General features: G+C 35.4%; 1 protein-coding gene across 2 annotated transcripts in view; it reads right to left on the bottom strand.

Annotated features, from left to right (window-relative positions):
* The window catches only part of Nmdar2 (glutamate ionotropic receptor NMDA type subunit 2), a 545795-nt gene that overhangs the window by 417837 nt on the left and 104395 nt on the right, over window positions 1–23563 (bottom strand). For both annotated transcript variants that reach the window (XM_073976408.1, XM_073976409.1), the window contains exon 3: window positions 3592–5625. In XM_073976408.1, coding sequence (XP_073832509.1) covers window positions 3592–5050 — 1459 coding nt within the window. In that variant the 5' untranslated portion in view covers window positions 5051–5625. The remainder of the gene's footprint in view (window positions 1–3591; window positions 5626–23563) is intronic.

Below are 23563 nucleotides of genomic sequence, written 5' to 3' on the forward strand. Positions count from 1 at the left end.
TTTTGATCTGATCGTATTATTAGTGAACGTTTTCCTTTCTGGAAGAGATATTTCTCCAAGATCTTGATTTTCTCATTTAGTTGTAAATGAAATTGTTGAAACAATGCATTGAAAATTTCATGCCGAGTGCACTCTATACTATTTTCTGTCATTTTGAATCACGAAAATCTGTAAGTAGTCCGTAATACTTGAAACACATCTGTTTCAATCGATATATTTTTTAAAACTGATTTATTTATCTTATAAATTGACATATTTGACAACGCTATGGTATGGAATATTCTAGAATGTATACAATATATGATATTAATATTGTAATACACTCCTGAACAGACTGCTACATGTATATGAGGAAAAGTCAAAAAATTTAGTTTTTCATATAAACCATAGATCTTAAAAATCCATTCACTAGAAGGCGGAAAGGCTACTGCAAAAATTGAAAAATTTGCGAAAAATGTTTTTTTTTCTGTGGAACGTTTCTTTTTCAGTTAAGAAACCGGCACGCCACTCGCGTTTTTGCGGAAACAGCGGTTTGAAAAATTTAGTGGCATGGGAACTGTATCCGATTTATCCCAAAAATACTGTGTGATGCTACATCCACGATTCTTGATGGATTTTACTAAAATAAGTTTAGATCGATGTATTTTTTCACGGCTGATAGCGAAATCGGATGCGCATAAAAAGTGTAAGCACTTTGTGCAAATTATAGCCATTATACAGTGTTTTGCACACTAAACAGTAGACGATGCTACATCGCAGCCGCCAAAGTAAATCTTGTTAAAGGTATATAAATGAAAAGTCAACAATTTGTTGTATTCGGAAAACGCATGCGCATAAAGCGATTTTAAGGATTTCGCGATTTTCACGCATTTCAAAATGTATATTACCTGATACAGTTTTCCTTCCAAATTATTCCCCATTTAAAGTAACCCAACATTTATATGAAAGTTTTCCATATTTTCCGGAAGGTGTAAGCATGCATTCTGAAGTGATTACAATAACAAATGTGCGTTTTTGCGTGCATTTTTCCCAAAATAGATGAAGAACTCCGACCTATTTTTCCTATATTTTCGTCAACTAACTCAAAAACTACATTGGAAAATATACGCTCTTTGTTTTTGCTATAATATGCGAACAGATTTGAACAATTTTGGTTCCATTTGAATCTTCGCGATATTTAAATTACGCTCATATTTTTTAAATATTTTAAGGATGCATGAACAGGTTGAATTTTATTAAAACAAGTTGCAAACTAAACTTTTTTTTATTCTTTCCGATTTTCCGCGAAATTTACAATTTTTTTACTAAAGTTATGGCACCTCAGTAATCATATAGTACGTAGGAAGCCATTAGTTAACACTGTTTCTCAATATAATGAGTAGCGTTCTTTTAAGATTTTTTTTCTTATTATCAGAATTGAAACCGCCATAAATTTTGCGCGCAATAACTGAAATTAGTATCTCGAACAGATTTGAGAAAGGGAATGTTTTCTCAATCCATGTACCAAAAATTTTCATGTAGCTTAAAAAAATTTTTAAATTTTTTTCGATGGAAAACTAAAAAAATTTGTCTTTTCTTCATGTACCTGAAAGACAAAATATCACATAAAAACGAAAAGTGCAAAAATGTGCAGGATGTTTCGATGGAAATTGGTAAAAAACTCTTCCCTTTTTATGAAATGATAAGTTACACAGCCCAACTCGATCTTACTCATAACTATTTTCATTATTTTTTGTGAAAATTGATCTTAAAAAAATTAACAAGTACGGACATCAATTATTAAAGAACGCACAATTCATTGGCGACACTGAACATCATAAATACGTTTCACATACCTTTCATTACAATTACGAAAAGAAAATTTTTAATAACCGTTGTTTATTTCGCATAATATCATAGATTTATAAACATCTTAAATATTAAAAAAAAATCCAAATTGGGTAATTTTGACCTGGTTTTATACCCACTTATTAAACAAGAAATGTGTATATTTTTATATAACTACACGCACTGGGATCCTATTAACAATATCTGACCCTTTTCAGTGTAAATTGATAAAAAAATTTTTTTCGATTTTTGGCCAGGTTTTTTCGAAAATCGAACACTGTGATATGGAATATGAAATAATTGGCAACATTTCCCATATAGGAGATATACATATATCAATTTGAACTGATTTCTATATAATATGGTACATATATTACTAGACAAAATTACGTCACACATTCCAAATTTCATAAAAAGTGGACAGATATAGCGTGTTCTGTGCAGCAAACACGTTAAATCGGGCGAAAATATATATGGGATCTATATCCAAATCTGAACCGATTTCAATATAATTTGGCACACTTATTTCTAGACCGAGTTCAGTCACACAATCCAAATTTCATCAAAATCGGACGCATATAGCGTGTTTGGTGCAGCAATTACATCAAATAGACCGAAAATATATATGGGAGCTATATCCAAATCTGAACCAATTTCGATGTAATTTGGCACATTTATTTTTAGACCGAATTCAGTCACACTTTCCATATTTCATCGAAATCAAACATATATAGCGTGTTTGGTGCAGCAAATACCTGGAATCGGGCGAAAATATATATGGGAGCTATATCCAAATCTGAACCGATTTCGATATAGTTTGGCATACTTATTTCTAGATCGAATTCAGTCATACATCCTAAATTTTTTCAAAATCGGACCTATATAGCGTATTTGGTGCAGCAAACACGTCAAATCGGATGAAAATATATATGGGAGCTATATCCAAATCTGAACCGATTTTCACCAAAAGCAATGGAGTTCTTCCTATGGCTAAAAAAAATGTAGTACCCAACTTTCAGCTGAATCGGACACAAAATGCGACCTGTGTGACGTTGCGAACAAAAATACATGGACAGACGGACGGACATGCATAAATCGACTCAGAAAGTGATTATATGTATATCCCCAAAAGGAACTATGGGTCTATTTCGTTTCCTTTTGTATGTTACATACAAATGCACAAAGACATAATACCCCTTACCACAGTGTGGTGTAGAGTATAAACATGACTTTGGTTTATTTTTTTTTTTCATTTTCATGCATTTATACTCGAAATCACATGGCATTCGCCCGCACACCAATAAATATTTCATAGAGAATAACAAACCTCTAAATACAGCCTGAACTGTGATTGCTTTAGCTTTTTATATTTTTTATCAACAAAATCAAAGATGTCTTTAAAAAATGTTAATACAATTTGATCATGGTTCAATTTTCATTTCATAAATATTTTATAAACTTTAGTGTTCCATTATCCAATTATTTACTGTTAATTATAAGCGTTATAATTGATGTCTGACAAAATATGTTGACATTATTCTGCCACCAATAATGATGATAATAATTGGAAACATGTTGTCGTCACACTACCCCAGTTTTTCCAATTCATAATGGCCACCAAATGATGGTTGGATATGAATGTGTGTGTGTGTGGCCATGTGTATTTATTGGGTTTTTAATCATAAACTGTGATTGTTGAACATGGCCGGAATATTAATAAGATGGCATTTTGATTGTGGTTGTGATGGTGATGGTTGTACTTACCCGTTGGACTTGGTGTTAAGGACATCATGTCGAATCGTATATTCCGTGGTTCAAATTGATAATCTTTAAAGAATGTTAATTTAGCACCACGTGTCTTATTGAGACCACCAACCGCTGTGTGTATGGCCCGTAAATATTCACGTTTACCGAAATTCGTGTGCGGAGCAATGAGACCAATGTAGAGCTGTTCTTTGTTGGCTGCTGACGATTTACTATTGCCACCGGTCAAACGTAACGCTTGTGTATTTTGGGGGCACAGAGAAATTAACAGCATGGCAACAACACAGATTGTGAGAAAGGAACATGATGAATGTGGCAGGATGGTGGAGCACGTTGGTGGGTTATCTAAAGACCAGTATTTGGTTTTGGTGCTGGTGATGGTTTTTTGGGCATCGTTGCGGGTGTTGGATGGCAAGGTGGCAGTTGGTATCTTACTTTTATGATGGCTGGCGGTTTTCGTAGTCATTGTGCTGCTGCTGACATTTCTGGTGGTGGTGGTTGGGGTGGGGATTGTTGTGTTATTGGTGGCAGTTCCAGCTTCTATAACAGCTGTAATTGTTTTAAGAAATCTTCTCAGCAGTAATGAGGATATTAGCACAAAGCTGATGCTGCTGCTGCGGCTTGTTTTTTGCATTTGTTCAAGAAGTTCGTATGGCTTATGTCCCTGCTGCTGTTGTTCTTGTTGGTGGTGTTGCTGTTGGTGTTGTTGCAGGTTATCGTTGTCAAGGTATTGCCTTTGACATTGCTGGTGGGAAAAGTTACTGCTATTGCTGGTGTTTGACGTGTTAATGATGGTTACCATTGACGCTGGCGTTTTTGATGAGTTTTCATTTGATGTTGTCACAGTAGTGGTTATCGTTGTTGCTATTGTTGTTTGTGGTGGTGGTGATAAATCCTCTTTAGGATTTGTGGCACTGCCTGACTTTGACACCATTTTATGTTTTAAATTAAAGTTAGCAACTTGGCCTGCTTTAGGTTCCAGTTCCAGCAGTTTATGCTGATATCGTTGATAATGCGAGGGTTTATTTAGCTTTTGATGTTGTTGTTTTTGTAGTCCATCTTGATCTTCGTGGCTTGTTGGCTTTATTAAATAGGCAGTGTTTCTTTGTCTAATCACTTTTGACGATTTATCACAACATTTTGTGATGTGGCAAATGTCCTTCACATTTCCCGCTTTTCGTTTGTTTTTCCAACGTTCATAAAGCGTTGTTGCTGCTGTTGTTTTTGTTAATGACATTGTAACATTGTCAATTTTATAATCTTTAAAATCCTCAATGTGATTTGTTCTACAGCAATGCACCTGAGTATCTCCTCTGGTCATGTTCCTGAGTTTAGCTGTTAATGGCTGTTGTTGTAGTTGTTTTGGTTGGGGTGGTGATTGGTGCTGTTGCCCAAAGCCACCCTCTTTGAAGGCAATTGCTGCTGTACTCATTAAACTGTCTTTAGAAAATCCCTTCATATTAGATTTAGTGTTGTTGTTTTAGTTGTTCGTACAATTTTAATGTTTTTTTTTTCGTCTTCCACTTATAGTGACGTTTAATGCCAACTTAATGTCATAACACTGTTGTCTTAATGTTAGTGGCTAAATGTTCATTTTGAAAGGATTTGTGATTTTTATGACCGAGGAATATCAGCCAAAAACGATGGCTGCTTCTACAAATATGGTTATCAACGTCAAATGGAATATAAGTTGCTTTTTTGTTTCCTTCTTTATTTTTTGTTTCGTTGGGTGGATTTTGTTTTATTCTCCTTCTCTTCTCACTCTCCTTGCTATTCTATCTTAAATGACTTTTGTGTGACTTTTTCACAAAACCACAGGACATTTTGCCAAAATCTTAAGCCGTAGTAAATGTTGGCACACTTTTGACAGACATGAAGGTTTGCTAGTGACATGCATGCGATGGATTGGCAATAATGACAACATTCATTTTTGATTGAAGACTATAAGAAGTCCCCAGCATGTTCACTTTTTATTGGAATTTTCGACTGTGGTTTGAGTTGTGGGAGAGAGACAATTTGTTATTCCAGTTAGACCTGAAAGGAAAGAGAACAAATATTTGTCATTATAATGTTATAAGTATGTATGTTGATATGTTGTGACATACATATGTATATTCTAAAAAAAACGTAATTTTGTCAGTTAGGACGAAGATCAGAATCAAAATGATCGAACGAAATTCTGCGACCAGTTTCGCTGTTATTTAAACAGCTAATCAGGCATATAGGGTTTGGAAGTGGCTTTTTAACTGTGAATATTGTAATTAAGAGACCAATGTGTTTATTTGGCAGAAACAAGCACAGATTGAAGCGAGAAACCCGTAGCGAGAAATCAATAAAAATTTTAAAAAACAAAAGCCAAACTAAAAACAGGTAAGAGAGGGTTATAGTCGGACAGGGCCGACCATGTGATAACCTACTCCACTACACCTGGGCATTATTTTCCAAGAAATTTATTTTTTTACATACATACATAATTTGATATTCATGGCCGTCATTAATGGAAACGTAAGATATTATTTTCCGTATTTTATAATGACCAATCAGGGATTTTTCGCTACATATTATTAAAATAAGTAAGAAAGTATCAGTCAGCTGTGCCGACAGAGATATTCTCGGACACAAAGAAAATAAGTAAAATCAATACTTGTAACGTCTCTATGGTTGTTTTAAATTTTGGGTCAATTTCCCATGAAGAATGGACTTTGACCCCCAAAAAAATTATAACGCTGTTACAAGGGCCACGAAGACAAAAAAATGGAAAGCCAGTAAGGAAAGTATCATAGTCGGGCGGGGCCGACTATATGATACCCTACACCACTGTGAATACGTAAAATATATATAGGAGATATATATCAATTTGAACTGATTTCTATATAATATGGTACACTTATTACTAGACAAAATTCCGTCACACATTCCAAATTTCATCAAAATTGGACAGATATAGGGTGTTCGGTGCAGCAAATACGTGAAATCGGGCGAAAATATATATGGGTGCTATATCCAAATCTGAACCGATTTCCATGTAATTTGGAACATTTATATTCAGACCAAATTCAGTCACATATTCCAAATTTCCTCTAAATCGGACGTATATAGCCTGTTTGATGCAGCAAATACGTCAAATCGGAAAAAAATATATATTGGAGCTATATCTAAATCTGAACCGATTTCGATGTAATTGGACACATTTATTTTCAGACCGAATTCAGTCACATATTCCAAATTTCATTCAAATCGGACGTATATTGCGTGTTTGGTGCAGCAAATACATCAAATCGGCCGAATATATATATGAGAGCTATATCCAAATCTGAACCGATTTCGTTATTATTTGGTATAATTATTTCTAGATCGAATTCAGTCACACATCCAAAATTTCATCAAAATCGAACGTATATAGCGTGCTTGGTGCAGCAAATACCTCAAATCGGACGAAAATATATGTGGGAGCTATAGCCAAATCTGAACCGATTTCCATATAATTTAGCATACTTATTTCCTCATTGAATTCAGTCACACATCCCAAATTTCATCAAAATCGGACCTATATAGCGTGTTTGGTGCAGCAAATACGTCAAATCGGACGAAAATATATATGGGAACTATATCCAAATCTGAACCGATTTCGTTATAATTTTGCATACTTATTTCTAAATCGAATTCAATCACACATCCCAAATTTCATCAAAATCGGACCTATATAGCGTGTTTGATGTAGCAAATACCTCAAATCGGACGAAAATATATATGGGAGCTATATCAAAGTCTGAACCAATTTCGATATAATTTGGCATACTTATTTCTAGATTGAATTCAGTCACACACACCAAATTTCGTCAAAATCGGACCTATATAGCGTGTTTGGTGCAGCAAATACGTCAAATCGGACGAAAATATATGTGGAAGCTATATACAAATCTGAACCGATATATTTTCACCAAAAGCAATAGCAGTGTTCCTATGGCTAGAAAAGGTATATTCCCCAATTTTCAGCTGAATCGGACAAAAAATGCGACCTGTACGTTGCGAACAAAAATACATGGACAGTCGGAAGGACGGACATGCATAAATCGACTCAGAAAGTGATTATATCGTCTGCTCCGTCGGAAAAGGTCGTAAGTCCACTTTTTTTGGAAATCGCGTTTTTGTTACATGACGGTAGTACACGTCAAAACACGTCGTATGATACAGAAAAAATGGAAGTATGTCGCGTTTTACTACATGTTTTGCCCATGTCGGAAAAGGTCGTAAGTCCAAAAAACGTAAAAATTTTAGTACGAAAAGGTCGTAAGTCCCCAGGAATATTTATATTTTAAAAGAATACTACAGCTAATTTAGTTCAGATATAATGTTTAACGTCATCCATGGTTGGGGTACAATGCAAAGAACTATCATACACCTTTGGATGATAATCAGATGATATTTGGCGGAGCAAGTGGACGGAACTTTTGAACAAAAATGTGATAATTTCTATATTGCAACGAAAATTTACATTTGAAATATATTTTCCTCTATAAGCGAACTGATTATAAAAGATGGACTTCTGGCTTTTCATTGATACCAATTAGGATGCTGTACGTGTACAAATGCCTAACATTTGTATTTGTGCAGTATGAATTTGGAATGGAATTACACGACGGTGTCATGGGTCTAGTTCCCTATGGTTTCACAGTGATTCTGAAAGCTCAGATGATGAACTTCCTAAACGCAGGAAGAGATTTCATGCTGATGATTCTACATGGTTTGCAGACAAAAACAAAAGATGCAGGGAGATTGGACGGAAATACTTGGGAAAACAAAAAAGCACTTTGCAAGACCACATTTTATGAGATGTTTAAATCAAAAAAATTAGCATTGTTTACCCCCCAAAAAGACCTATGTGAAATTTGTGCTCTATATTTAGTTGGAAACCTCGGAAAGAAGAATATAATTTTCACCAAAAAAAGAAGGAAGATGCCAGAAAAGAAAAACTTAAGATAAGGAAGAAGAAAGTCATGTTTTCACTGTTGACCTACAAGCTGTCCTAATGGCTCCAAAATCGCAGGTCAGCAGCTTATATTATCGATCAAAGCTACAAATTCATAATTTAGTTTTTTTTACAACTTAAAAAATCAAAAAGCTTATTGTTTTCTGTGGGATGAGCGCAGAAGAGTTTGCAAGCATACGGACTTTTTTATCGAGGAAAAAGTTCTGCCCGATAATAAAAATCCTACAAAAATAATATTTTACAGTACATACCAAAATCGAAACTATATAATGAGCAACGCATTGCTTAATGCATCAATTAAACATAATATTTTGTTTTTTTGTCAAAATAGTCTGGCTTAATCCCATTGTTGTTGTTTTAATATTTTAAAACAACTAGTTTATTAGTGGAAAAGATTTGGTATTGTTCGCCAAGGGGTAAGGCAGGGAATACTATAGTTTCGATTCTCGCCACAGAATCTCATCAGTTCCCTTGTTTTTTGTTTGTGGATATTCTCCACCGAAGTTATTTTTCAATAACTTCTTCAAGAAAAAACAAAATTGCAAACGCTATCCCAAAAAAAAAAAAAAACGCCACAATGTTTCTAAACATAATATTATTATTGAACAAAAAATGCTAGAAATCGGCCACACCCAAATGGAAGCTGATAGTGTCCACTCCTCAATTGAACGCGCCTTGAAAAATAAAGATATTGATGTCCTATCCCAATATATTGGTGTTTGCAAAGCAACCCGTCCGACCGTGGCCAAAAATGGTAAAAACTAAATACTTCGTTAAACAAATGTATTGATGGGTGGTGATAGAAAACATATTAATTAAGAAAAATCTGAATTTTGGTACTGATACGTGAAGTAGTTTTTGCTATATGAGGATTTAAATCCGACAATTTTAGTTAATACGTATTTTTGTGTTTTTTTTTTTCTAAAATTAATAAATTATATTATGCGTTAGTATTTAAAATTTAAAAGTAACGGTCGCTGCAAAAATGTTTCCTAAGTTCTCTTGGGATGTAATAAACTTGGTGGTTTGAAATGGAACTTGTAATTTTGAATACAAGTCCAAGTTGTAATAAAAATGCGTGGACTGTAAGTATTTTATTTTATTAACAATGAAGAGTAACAAATTATTTGATGCTGACGGTTCAGTTTAACAAAAAGAAGTAGTAATACTTGCTGCGCTGTTAGCAAATTAGACCTACCAGTCAAATAAGGTACAACAACAAATCAATGCATAAAGAATTAAAAAGAAATATGCAAATTAGAAACAAAGACAAAAGTCATTACATTGATTGTTGGAGTGACAATACAACAAAAACATCAATGCACCAAAAGCAGGTACAAAATCATACGATGATTGCAGAATTGTTTGTTGTTGTATTGTCTGCCCTTTTTTATGACCATTAATATTGTTTATGGTATAACAGTTTACAACTTGTCTCAAATTATGAATTGGGCAGCAATCATAGGGTAATTAAAAAAGAGTTACAATTTAATTTATAGTTACATTATGAATTAAATAAATTCATTTATATTACAAAACACTTGGCTACACTTTTTTTTGCATGTAAATATTAATCATATGGTGTTTACATTTACCCAAACATGTATTACTAATTTTATTAATTTTCTGAAGCAAATTTTTAATTGAGTGGAGTAGGAAAAAATGTTATTAAAGTGTATATCGATATTTTTTGCTGTATGAGTAGTAAAAAGTGAGTACTTCAAATATATAAAGATCCCAGCTGCAGAGGTTTGCAGACGAATGTGTCATTTCTCTTTTTCAGCGACCACCTCACTGAGAGGATACCCCCTTTTTTTAACAAATCGTTCTGCGGTGTTGGCTATAGCGCGAAAACGAATGAACCGATCATCATATATTTTTGTGGGCTTATTAAGTACCTAACAATCTTGCTTTAAAACCAGAGAATTTTAAAAATATACATTTTTAAAAAAATTGGGAACAGCGAAAATCACAATTCGATTTTTTACAAAAAAAATTGAGCGTCTTTTTGACCACTAATCGGTCAAAAAAATTTTTTAAAGGAAATTTCTCATATATAAAGACAAGAGTTTGATATATTCAATATTCTCACAAACAATATGATGACTAAACACCAATGTTCAGTCATATCGGGTAGATATTGAGGCCACAACACTCAAAATACCGAAATGGTTGTATGGGGCTATAGGAAGACGAGGACTTATACCAACATATTACTGGTGGAAGGTTTTAAGTCCCCCAACGGAGACTTAATACCAGTTTTCAGCAATTTCGGTGTAATAATGAGGCTAAAATTCTCAAAATACCGATAGTCGGGAGGTACCGTTGTATGGGGGCTATATCAAAACGTCGACCTAAGCCCACAATTCTCTGTTGGAATGTTTGATACCTCTGCCAAAGACTAAGCACAAAATTTTAATACTTTCGATTGGTCATTGTATCTAAAACATTCAAAATACCGAAAATCGGAAGGTACGGTTCTATGGGGGCTGTATCAAAACGTGGACCGACCAACCCAATTTTTTGTCCTGAAGATTGTAAGTCAATAATAGGTACGTGTACCAAAATTTATGCACCTGCGACAACTCCTTCTATTTTTGGCCGTAAGCCCGATCCATACGAAGTTATGTTTTGAATCATACATTTTTTAAAAGCTTTAAAAAGTTTCATTTTTTAAATCTATTCGACCTGGTCGTGGAAAAGGCGATGCTACAGTAACGGATGTGCGTGGCTTTAAATACACGCCAAATGGGAATACATTTTTTAAGCTCAACTATTCGGATCCGTGGAAGACTTTACCCCAAAAAATTAATAGTGGAATAACTGCATTGGAGTTTTCAAACCTACCGCAATTATACAGTGAGAGAAGAAAAATAACTGCTAAGAAATATAAAGATCTACAATATTTAAAACAAACACTACCTCTACATCACCACAAATTTTACGATAATTTGCCAAAAGAGTAGCTTAATCAGAATATGCATTTATATTATTTTTGAATTTCTTAAAATGTTAGATTTGTAACCACTTAATTTTTTTAATCACACTAATTTGTTTTGTTTTTACCATTCTGACCACACAAATAAGCATTTTTTAATTTAACAAACAAACTATGTATATACAGTAAATTTTCTATTCCATGAAATTCATGTTGAAGGAAAAGGTCGTAATTCGCAGCAAAAATACAAAAACTGTATAAGGAAAAATTCGTAAGTACAGCGTGTCTTAAAGGAATAAAGATACAGTAATTATAATAATCATGTTTTATATTAAATATTTCACCCAAAAGTTTTGGTCCATTAAACCCGCTTATAATTGTCTGATCACCATGTAAAATTGCAAGCTTATTCTCTGTCTTAAACTCAAATCATCCTTAACATTTCGCTCCGATCGGAATATTACTGTGATCTACAGGACAGCTATAAAGTCGGGTAAAGATTGTGGGTTTGGTCCATTTTACACCTTTCGATCATAACCAACATCTAATGGGGTCACTTCTGGTCGGAACCTGATCTCTCCACAAAATGTCGTGACGATCGGTCCAAAATTGAGGCCTGGAGTTTTATTACAATGGTTAATGGATGGAAGGACACACATAGCTAGATCGTTTTATCTCGTCAAGATATGAAAAAATGGCAAGCAGAGGGGGTATACGACGAATACTTCGCGAAGTTACACGAATATTGGACAAAAAAAACTTTTAACACCATTTCCAAATTTTTTTGTAGAGTATAAATATATTATTTTAAAAACGTCCGTAAATTGTAGGAAAAGGCCATAAGTCCCTACAAAAATACAAAACTGTACAAGGAAAAGGTCTTAAGTCCAAAGACATCCAATTATCTCCCAAACGCGACGGAATTTTATCAAACAAAGTGCAGGTATTGAAGCGGAATAAATAAGCGAAAAATTCTGCCTTTACCACCATAATAAAATCTTCAATACATAAAGGGCTGGAATGTGTTTTCTTCCTCCTGAAAAAATTATTGAGAGGGACTTACGACATTTTCCGACGGAGCAGACGATATGTATATCCCCAAAGGGAACTATGGGTCTATTTCGTTTACTTTTGTATGTTACATACAAATGCACAAAGACATAATACCTCTTACCACAGTGTGGTGTAGGGTATACAAATGAAACAATCCGAGACGAGTCCTTAAACGGCACTCTTTCCAAAATTTTTGTAGGAGGCACTCAAACGAGTGTTCCGATGTAGTCTATATTCGGTCGTAATCCAAGTATCTAAGAAAAAATACGATGTACAAAATTAAGACCAACCCGTTTTCTCCCTTCGGCAGTTATCTTAGGCGCTTGCCGGTTTAGTTGGCGTCGTCTGAGGAAGTATGGACTTGCCCCAAAAAAATTGCACCATCGTAAAAGGTGCCGGAAGGCAAACAAATTCAAAACGGTTCGAGAAGAGCTGTTAAACTATACTTTCCCCAAAGGAGTGGGCCGATGTAGTTCATATTCGAACCTGATATATGCGAGGAAGCAATATTTCCACATCCCTAGTTTGAAACAATTCGTTTAGTCCCTTCTGGAACGATCGTGCGAATAATCTTAGCGATAAATTTTGAACTTTTGTGGGGGTAATTAACGGAAGGGGTAGACCGATACGGTCCATCTTCGAACTTAAACTAAGTTTGGACAAAATTTACGAGACCTAAAATTTGAACCAGCCAAACAGACGGACGGACAGGGGTAAATCAACTCCAAATTGTCTGAAATGGATTTCGTCCAAACACACTTGGGGTCCAAAATCATTATTTCGATAATCTCGTTGCCTAAATGTTGAGGGTATAAACAAATATTAAAAGAATTTTAGAAATAGTTTTCGTTGATTTTTGTCGAATCGATCAATGAAAAAAGTCCAATATTTTGATGTACTATTACATTAATTTTTACCAAAGGTATCACAAAAACTTGAAGACCCCGTACAACATTGTAATTTGTTACAATTTAAAAACCTGGAAATCCTTCTTTCATTATTTGAAAACTTTTCTATCATGATTGCGACATTTTGAAACATGGAATGTAAACGTTGTTCTATGCAATAAAATCACAACAATAAAAAACGCTTATATGTTATGTAGTGGTCCAATTATCTAACCGCTATATTCATGCTGGTTTTGAAGTTTATTTTCGTAGATTGCAGAATTATGTCTTCTAGAAATAAAATATAGACCGAAAATTTAATTTGGATATTTTTTCCACAAAAGTTCGTCCGCAAATAACTATCAGCTCATTATCCAAAATTATTGGCATCTGGCTTGACCAAAATTCTTACCTCGCGTAAAAATTTGTCAGTATTAAACTATAACTGCGAACTCTAGCGAGGTTATGGTTACTATACACACAACTAAAACTGTGGAATTTCTGTATATGCTAGGTTGTAACTTTCTTATCTGAGCAAGTACATCAATATAATTGGCATCTATGGAAAGGTCGAGAGATCATAACTCCCGTGGCCGGAAAGTGTCTATCAGGAATCTATATTAATAAAAGAGTAGAGTGACTGATTCACTGACTGACTGATTGACTGATTGATTCATCAACGCCCAGACGAAACGGCTGAAGCTAAAATCCTGAAATTTTGGGTGTGGATCACTCTTGGTCCGAAGGGGTCAGATAAGGCTGGGTTTTTGGAAATTCGAACCGGAAGGGTACGAAAAGTACTAAAAGTTACTAAATATGGTACCGTTTGTATTTGGCGAACCGGTAGAGCTAGAACTTTGAAATTTGGAATGAAGGTTACTGATGGAGTGTAGGAAAGATGCACTGAAGGGTTTTTAGAAATTCGAACTATAAGTGTACGAAAAGTACTAAAGTGTACTAAATTTGGTGCCAATTCGTACTTTGTGAACGAATAAAGGTTATAGGTTGAAATTTGGTGTGAGAATCAAGGTTAAAAGGTACAGTTGACATAAGGAGGTGGTTTAGGAAAAGTGTACACATGTGTACGAAAAGTACTAAATGGTACTAAATTTGGTACAATAATGATTTGTGCGAACGGATAGAGCTGGAATCCTGCATTTTTGAACTAAGGCTACTGTTGGAGAGTAAAATGGATGTAGTTTTAAAAAATCGTACTCATGGGTACGAAAAGTACTAAATAGTACTAAATTTGGTACAATTCGGATTTAGGTTGAACAGATAGAGCTGGAATCCTGAAATTTTGAATTAAGGCTACTGTTGGAGAGTAGAATGGACGTAGTTTTGAAAATTCTTACTTCTGGGTACGAAAAGTACTAAATGGTACTAAATTTGGTACAATTATGATTTGGGCGAACGGATAGAGCTGGAATCCTGAAATTTTGAACTAAGGCTACTGTTGGAGAGTAAAATGGATGTAGTTTTAAAAAATCGTACTCATGGGTACGAAAAGTACTAAATAGTACTAAATTTGGTACAATTGGATTTAGGTTGAACAGATAGAGCTGGAATCCTGAAATTTTGAATTAAGGCTACTGTTGGAGAGTAGAATGGACGTAGTTTTGAAAATTCGTACTTCTGGGTACGAAAAGTACTAAATGGTACTAATTTTGGTACAATTATGATTTGGGCGAACGGATAGAGCTGGAATCCTAAAATTTTGAACTAAGGCTACAGTTGGAGAGTAAAATGGATGTAGTTTTAAAAAATCGTACTCATGGGTACGAAAACTACTAAATGGAACTAAATTTGGTACAATTTGGATTTAGGTTGCACAGATAGAGCTGGAATCCTGAAATTTGTAATTAAGGCTACAGTTAGAGGGTAGAATGGAAGTAGTTTGATAATTCGTACTTATGGGTACGAAGATTACTAAATTTGGTACAATTACGATTTGGGCGAACGGATAGAGCTGGTATCCTGAAATTTGAATTAAGGCTGCTGTTAGAGAGTAGAATGGAAGTAGTTTTGAAAATTCGTACTTATGGGTACGGCAACTACTAAATTTTGTACAATTTGTATTTAGGTTGAACGGATAGACCTGGAATCCTAAAATTTTGAATTAAGGCTACAGTTGGAGGGTAGAATGGAAGTTGTTTTGAAAATTCGTACTTATGGGTACGAAGAGTACTAAATGGTACTAAATTTGGAACAATTACGATTTGGGCGAACGGATGGAGTTGGAATCCTGAAATTTTGAACTAAGGCTACTGTTGGAGAGTAGAACGGAAGTAGTTTTGAAAATTCGTACTTATTCGTACGAAAAGTACTAAATGGTACTAAATTTGGTACAATTACAATTTGGGCGAACGGATAGAGCTGGAATCCTGAAATTTGAGTTAAGGCTGGTGTTAGAGAGTAGAATGGAAGTAGTTTTGAAAATTCGTACTTATGAGTATGACAAGTAGTCCACATTTACATTAGGCAATTTTCTTTGAAGCAATTGTCAGTTTGTCGGTGAGAGAGGGTGTTGAGAGGCAAAGGGTTACCATATGCCTCACCTCTCTCACCTTCAAACTGACAATTGCCGAAAGGAAAATTGCCTAATATAAATATGGACTTACTAAATGGTACTACATTTTGTACAATTTGGATTTAGGTTGAGCGGATAGAGCTGGAGTCCGGAAATTTTGAATTAAGGCTGTAGTTGGAGGGTAGAATGGAAGTAGTTTTGAAAATTCGTACTTATGGGTACGAGAAGTACTAAATGGTACTAAATTTGGTACAATTACGATTTGGGTGAACGGATGGAGCTGGAGAGTAGAACGGAAGTAGTTTTGAAAATTCGTACTTATGGGTACGAAAAGTACTAAATGATACTAAAATTGGTACAATTATAATTTAGGCGAACGGATAGAGCTGGAATCCTGAAATTTTGAATTAAGATTGATGTTGTAGTATGGAGACAATTTGGAAATTCGTTCTTATGGGTTACGAAAAGTAATAAATTTCATACAATTAAGATTTGGGTCAGCGGATAGAGCTGAATTTCTGAAATTTGGAATAAAATTTGCTGCTGGAGTATAAGACTGGCTACTGTTGGATTGTAGAATGGAAGTTGTTTTGAAAATTTGCACTTAAGTTTACGAAAAGTACTAAGTGGAACTAAATTTGGATTTAGGGTGAACGGATAGAGCCCTGAAATTTCGAATTAACATTGATGTTAGAGTATGGGATTGAGATAATTTGGAAATTCGTACTTCGTAGGCTACATTTGGAGTGTAAAATGGAAGTAGTTTTGAAAATTCGTATTTATGAGTACAAAAAGTACCAAATTTGGATTTGGGTGAACGAACAGAGCTGGAATAATGACATTTAAAATTAAGCTTGCTGTTGGGGTGTAAGATGAAGTTAGTTTTGGAAATTCGTACTTAGGGATACGAAAAGCAATAAATTTGGTATAATTTGGATTTGGGTGAACGGATAGACCTAGAATCCTGAAATGTGTTATTGAGATTTCTGTTGGAGTGTAGGATTGTGGTAGTTTTGGAAATTCGTACTTATGGGAACGAAAAGTACTAAATTTGGTACAATTGGGATTTGGAATCTGGAAACCTTGAAATTAGAATTGAGATTACTGTTGGAGTATAGGATTAAGGTAGTTTTGGAAATTCGTACTTATGGGTACGAAAATTACTAAATTTGGTACAGGTGAATTTGGTAAGACTACGGTTGGAGTATAGGATTGAGACATGGAGGTAGTTTTTGAAATTCGTACTTATGGGCACGAATCCTGTTATTGGAATTAAGATTTCACCAGTAATTAATTAATTATACCAGTGAAGGATTGAGGCAGTTTTGGAAAATCGTACTATTGGGTGTAGGGACAGTGCTGGAATCGGTATTTTTTGGATTTAGAGTATTGCTGTGCAATGTTGGTCTCGCTGTTAATTTTCAGTGCTCGGCATTTCCATATTATATATTGTTTATATGTTTTTTATATCCTTTCCGCATACGAAGTAGCGGGCACTTTGCTAGTAAATATATAAGATATATATTAAAATGTTTTCCAATTTTCACACAAAAGTTTCGGGCCATTTCGCCCGCTAAAAACTACCTGATCATCATGTAAAATTGCAAACTTCCTTTCTGTCATAAGCTCACACCCTATTTAAAATTTCGCGCTGATGGGACTATGATTGCGACCTACAGAGCAGATACAAATTCGGATAAAAATTTTATTTTTGGTCCATTTCACCCCCTAAATATTTCACGTCATCACCAATAACCATAGCGATTTTTCAGATATAAAAACGACCTCCATATTCCTTTTTATGCATACATCGATTCGAAAATTTTATAGAAGTGGTTTCGTGAGATGCCATGGTTTCACTGAATCTTTTACAAAGTAGTTTCATTGGATCAAATGTAGTCGTGAATGATCCGATCTTTTCATCAGCATTTAAAAAGAAGTCGTGAAAAATCGGATTTTTATACCCTCAACATTTGTGCTAACGAGGGTATATGAGGAAAAGTCAAAATTTTTTAGTTTCCATGAAGCCAAGGTTTGCACTATTATAATACGCGAACTATTGTAGTTTTCCAGTAACTATGACTATTGCTGGATTATTTTAGATGTTTTTGTACAAAGCTCAAAAATTTAGCAAAAAAATTTAATTTACGTGGTAGTTACGACCGCGTAAAGGAAAAAACATAGGTAAAAACACGTTGAAGCTAAACAGGTTTTTTACATTGCTATTCGATTGCTGATTAAACCATTCAAATGACGGACATCTGTCCAAAGTAAAAGTAGGAGAATACAAAATGAAGATTACACTTCTAATGTATCACTTTCCAAAATTTCCACTGCATCCACCATTTATGGATGCTGACATTTTGAAGCCGGATTTCAGGTGTTTTTTGTATTTTTTATGTAACTGGGACGCGCATTCGGATATTTCGAAAAACCAATTATAGGATTAAAGAACTCGCGATTTCGCATAATCTGATATGTATATTGAGTATGTAGCCCTCACAGCAGCAGAGTAATCTACTGCCAAAGGCCAAAATTTAGTGTGATATTTTTTCTAAAAAAGCTATTTTTGGGGTACAGTATTTACAATATCGTTTTGAGTGTGCTGGTACCCCGCGATATTTTAGTTTTTCGACGATCCGGATCATATGAATCACAGATCATAAAAATCCATCTACTAGAACGGCGGAAATGGCTACTGCAAAAATTGAAAAATTTGCGAAAAATGTTTTTCAAAATATCGCTGACTAATTCGCGTTTTATGTGGATCGTTTCCATTTCAATGAAGAAAGTGAATCATCACTCGCGTTTGTGCGAAAACAGCGGTTTGAAAAATTTAGTGGCGTGGGAGCTGTATCCGATTTATCCAGAAAATACTGTGTGATGCTACATCCACGGTTCTTGATGGATTTTATTGAAATATGTTTAGATCGATGTATTTTTCCACGGTTGATAATGAAATCGGATGCGCATAAAAAGTGTATGCACGTTGTGCAAAATATAATCGTTATACAGTTTGTTGCACACTAAACTGCAGACTATGCTACATCTTAGCGGCCAAAGTAAATCCTGGCAAATGTGTACAAATTAAAAGAGAAGAATTCGCTGTATTGGTAAACCGCATGCGCATCAAGTGATTTTGAGGATTTCGCGCTTTACACGCATTTCAAAATGAACATTACCCGATACAATTTTATTTCAAGATTATATCCCATTAAAAGGAACCCAACATTTATTTGAAAGATATCCATATCTTCTGCTAGATGTTAGCGTGTTTTCGAGAAGTGATTAGAATAAAAAATGTGATTTATTGCGTGACATTGAACTAAAATAGAAAAAAAACTCCGACCTATTTTTCTTACATTTTGTTCAACTAACTCACAAAATAAATTTTAATAAATATTTTCTCTTACAAAAATTTTATAAATTTCCTCAATATATTTTTTTGTTTTCGCTATAATATGAAAACCACTTAACGGATTTGTATAGTTTTGGTTTCATTTGAATCTTCGCGATGTATAGATTACGTACATATTTTTTATATATTTTTTAGAGGCATAAGTAGATTGAATTTTATTAAAACAAGTTGCAAACTACCAATTGTTTGGAATTCTTTCCTAATTTCCGCGAAAATGCACAACTTTTTCACTAAAGTTATGGGACCTCAGTAACCATATAGTATGTAGGGAGCCCCTAATTAAGAGAGTTTCTCAATATAATGATTAGAGTCTTTTAAAGATTTTTTTCTTTTTATCAGAATTAAAACCGCCATAACTTTTGCGCGCAACAACCAAAATTAGTATCACGAACAGATTTAAGAATGGCATTTTTTTCCCAATCTGTGTACCAAAAATCTTTCATGTAGCTTAAAAAAAAAATTTTAATTTTTTTTTTATGGAAAACTAAAAAATTTTGTCTTTTCTTCATATACACTTTCATACGGGCAAAATAAACCTCATCGAAATAAAGGTTTTAGACCCCAAGTATGTTTGGACGAAATCCTTTTCAGACAATTTGGAGTCGATATAGCAATGTCCGTCCGTCTGGCTGGCTGGTGCGCACGATAACTCTCGATCGGATGAACCGATTTGTTCCAAAATCTGGCTTTAGTAATATTTTGTCCAAACTTAGTTTAAGTTCGAAGATGGGTTACATCGGTCCACTCCTTCCGGTACCTCCCCCACAAAAGTTCGAAAATGTACGGAAAATTTGAACGCACGGTAACTCTTGAAGATATGGTCCATACTTTTCACATCGTGAAATTTCTACCAGACTTAGATAAGGTTACAATATGGTTTCAATCGGGCCACTACTTCGGGTACCTACCACACAAAATTTAGGAAAAGTTCAGTTTAGGACTTGCTCTCGAATCTCTTTGATTTTTGTTTTAACAACTTGTATTCACAGCCCCCCATACGATGGTACAAGTTTCATCTGGGGCGAGTCCATACTTCCAGAGAAAATAGCATGACACCGTGTGTAGTGGTTGGAGCGCAAGATAACTCTCGAACGGATTTGCCGATTCGGTCCAAAATTTTGCCTTCGTAATAGTTTGTTCAAACTTAGCTAAAGGTCGAAGATAAGCCATATGGGTCCACACCTTAAGGTACCTCCACAAAAGTTCAAAAATGTTCGAAAAAAATGTGGCCACGACAACTCTTGAAGGGAGCGACGGATTTGGTCCATACTTTACACATTTACCAGATATAGATCAGGTTTGAATATGGACTATATTTGCCCACTTCGGGTACCTCCTAGACAAAATTTCGGATAAGTTCACTTTAAGACCTGCTCTCGAAACAATTTGATTTTTGTTGAAGCAACTTGAATTTGCTGCCTCAATTACGACGGTAAAAGTTTTTTTCAGAGGCAAGCTCATACTTCTTTAGAAAACAGCCCGAAAAGGGTAAAAAAATCCTATGGCACCATAACTCCCGAACCGATCAACTAATTTGGTCCAAACTTTGGATCTCCTAATATTTTGTCCAAATTTAGTTTAACCTATAAAATGACCCATATATGTCCTCTTCTTAGGGTATCTCTCCCATAAAAGTTCAACGTTTGGGCCTAAGTGCAGTTAATGCCCTGTTCGAAGATAGTTTGTAAATGTATACCGATGGTGTTCGTTGTGGTCCTCGTTAGAACGATATTATGTTTTCCAAGTCCATGATTCCTGACATACTGGTCCAAAATTTATACGATGACCCACTGAAATGACTAGTGGGTCCACATGAAAGATCCACTTCCATAATGGATTATGTCGGCCCATTTCTTCAAGTACCTCCTCCGCAACAGTTTTTAACTTTAATCCTACTCATCATTTTTGTTGTCAAGTTCAAACGTCCAGCGGGGGTGATAAAACTGCAACAGCTGCTGAAACAGCTAGATGTGCCGAGAGTCGAGTATCTCACTAAGCTTCTCAACCTGTCGCTTGCCAAACACATCGGTTCCGAATGGGAAGGGTGGTCTCGCTACTGAAGTCAGCAAAGACCCTAGAGGCTTTAGTCCTCCCCAGCGTCAGAAGTAGCTAGCCAGTTGCCGATCCTTAGCATCGGTTCCGTAAGCACCACAGCACGACAACAGCGCTGCACACCATCTTGACACGTATTAGTCGAGGACTCAATAGGAGCAAGCCGTGCGATAGAACTTTGACGTTGGGACAATGGTGGTGCTGTATTTATCAAATGCCTTTGATACTGTTTGAGGACATGGAGCAGACTAGCCTCCAGTCAAGTTTGATAACCAATGATATGTGTTATACGCCAGTAGTACGTGGAATTTAGGAACAAAAAGTCCAAGACCCGTTGTTGGAAGTCCCAGGGCGTTGTCCAAGGAGGGGTGATATCTCCAGAACTGTTTAAGTTCTACCTGCAGACGGTATTGAGATCATAACATATGCCGACTATTGTACGATCTGGTACTTTCCCTGAAGACATTTGAGAAACCCCTATTAGTTTGATCTTAACATCTTTTTCCACGCGAAGAATATTCAAATATCCGCCACTAAATCTACCGTCACTCTGTACACCAGATGAGCGACAGAGGTGAGAACAGAGTTGAATGTCATGGCCGATGGTAGTAGAATTCAGATCACCAGACCGCGCAAAAATTCACATTCGACATCATGTTCATGTCGTCGGCGCATATCACAGCTATCTGCCACGGCAGCGGATTCTTTCGTACCGGATTGACACGAAACCAAAGACTATCGTCAAGTTTCTTGCCGGCAGCACTTGTTTAGCGGATAAAGAGAACTCGTTGACCACATATAACGCGATAGGTCGGTCTGTGGTAAACTATGTGGCTACAATTTGGTCCGCGAATATAAGTTCAACGCGATGAACAATATTGAAACCTGTCAGGATGCCGCAGGGTGGCCGTAGAACTGCAACAGGGTGCCTCCTCATATCATCAGTGGGCCATCTACATGAGAAGACAAAGATTTTTCCAGTACATCAACACAACGGCATGCTTTCGTTGCAGTACTTTCTCGGGTGTTACTGTGAGAGCAATCCTAACCACCATATGGTGGATAGGACCTCCCCACCCAAGCATTCCAGGAGGGATCATCATAAAGAGAGGTGCAACCATATAAAAGAACACCTAGATCAACAAGCCTATCAATCAGGTTTAAATAGCATTCACATGGATGCATTCGCAGATGCATAAACAACTACCGTTTGAATGCGGTCCTTCAAGAACACTCCCCATCTATGGCTGCTGTGGAGCGTCAGCTGCCACGACAAACCCAGTAGTTTTCGGCCAACTACGTTTGGAATCGTGTAGCCATCTATATTCTTACAGGGCAAGTATCGATGACACTCCAGGAGATCTGTGATTACATCCCATCGAAACAGGTACATACCTAGAACTAGAGATACACCCGGAACCAGATTGAGCAGAAAAACACACATACAACCATATAAAATACTGTTACAACAACAACAAAAACTGCAATTTGGATATCAACTTTTTGATGATAATTAAATTTTACTGGGAACTGTTAGGACATTGCTTCAAATGGCAAACCCCAGCTCTCCACCAAAATTCATTGTTATGTTAATTTTGACTGGGCTAATAAAAACAAATTTTTAAATTCTATCGTTATATTTAGATGGAGGTTATGTTAATATAGACGATGAGAGTTTATTTACCACCTATAGCACTCAGTTAAAATATTATACAACATTTTTTTGTATTAAACAACTATTTTTGAAAAGTCTCCATAAATAATTCTCTTTTGGTGAAGTTCATTATTAATGTTAGATATTCGTATTAAAATCTTAATAAGTTTTTTCCAATAAATCTAATATTTAGATGAAAGTTAGTCTTTTAGTTTTTCTCAATAATACTTTACACGTGTGTACATACAGATGTACCAATCAACACACACATACATTAGTTAATAACCTGCTAATCCACTGCAGACTTCACTTCATTTAACATTAATGCCAAAAAAATACAACACTTATACGACTTATACTTTTAACCTTTAGCCGAATCTCAAAAAGTAATAATCGTTCACTGGGGATGTACACGTGTCTGCCACTTTTTACACGCTTCATTCATACAAA

Source organism: Musca autumnalis, unplaced genomic scaffold (genome assembly GCF_047663935.1).
Source record: "Musca autumnalis isolate F117 unplaced genomic scaffold, ASM4766393v1 scaffold_3, whole genome shotgun sequence".
NCBI lineage: Eukaryota > Metazoa > Arthropoda > Insecta > Diptera > Muscidae > Musca > Musca autumnalis.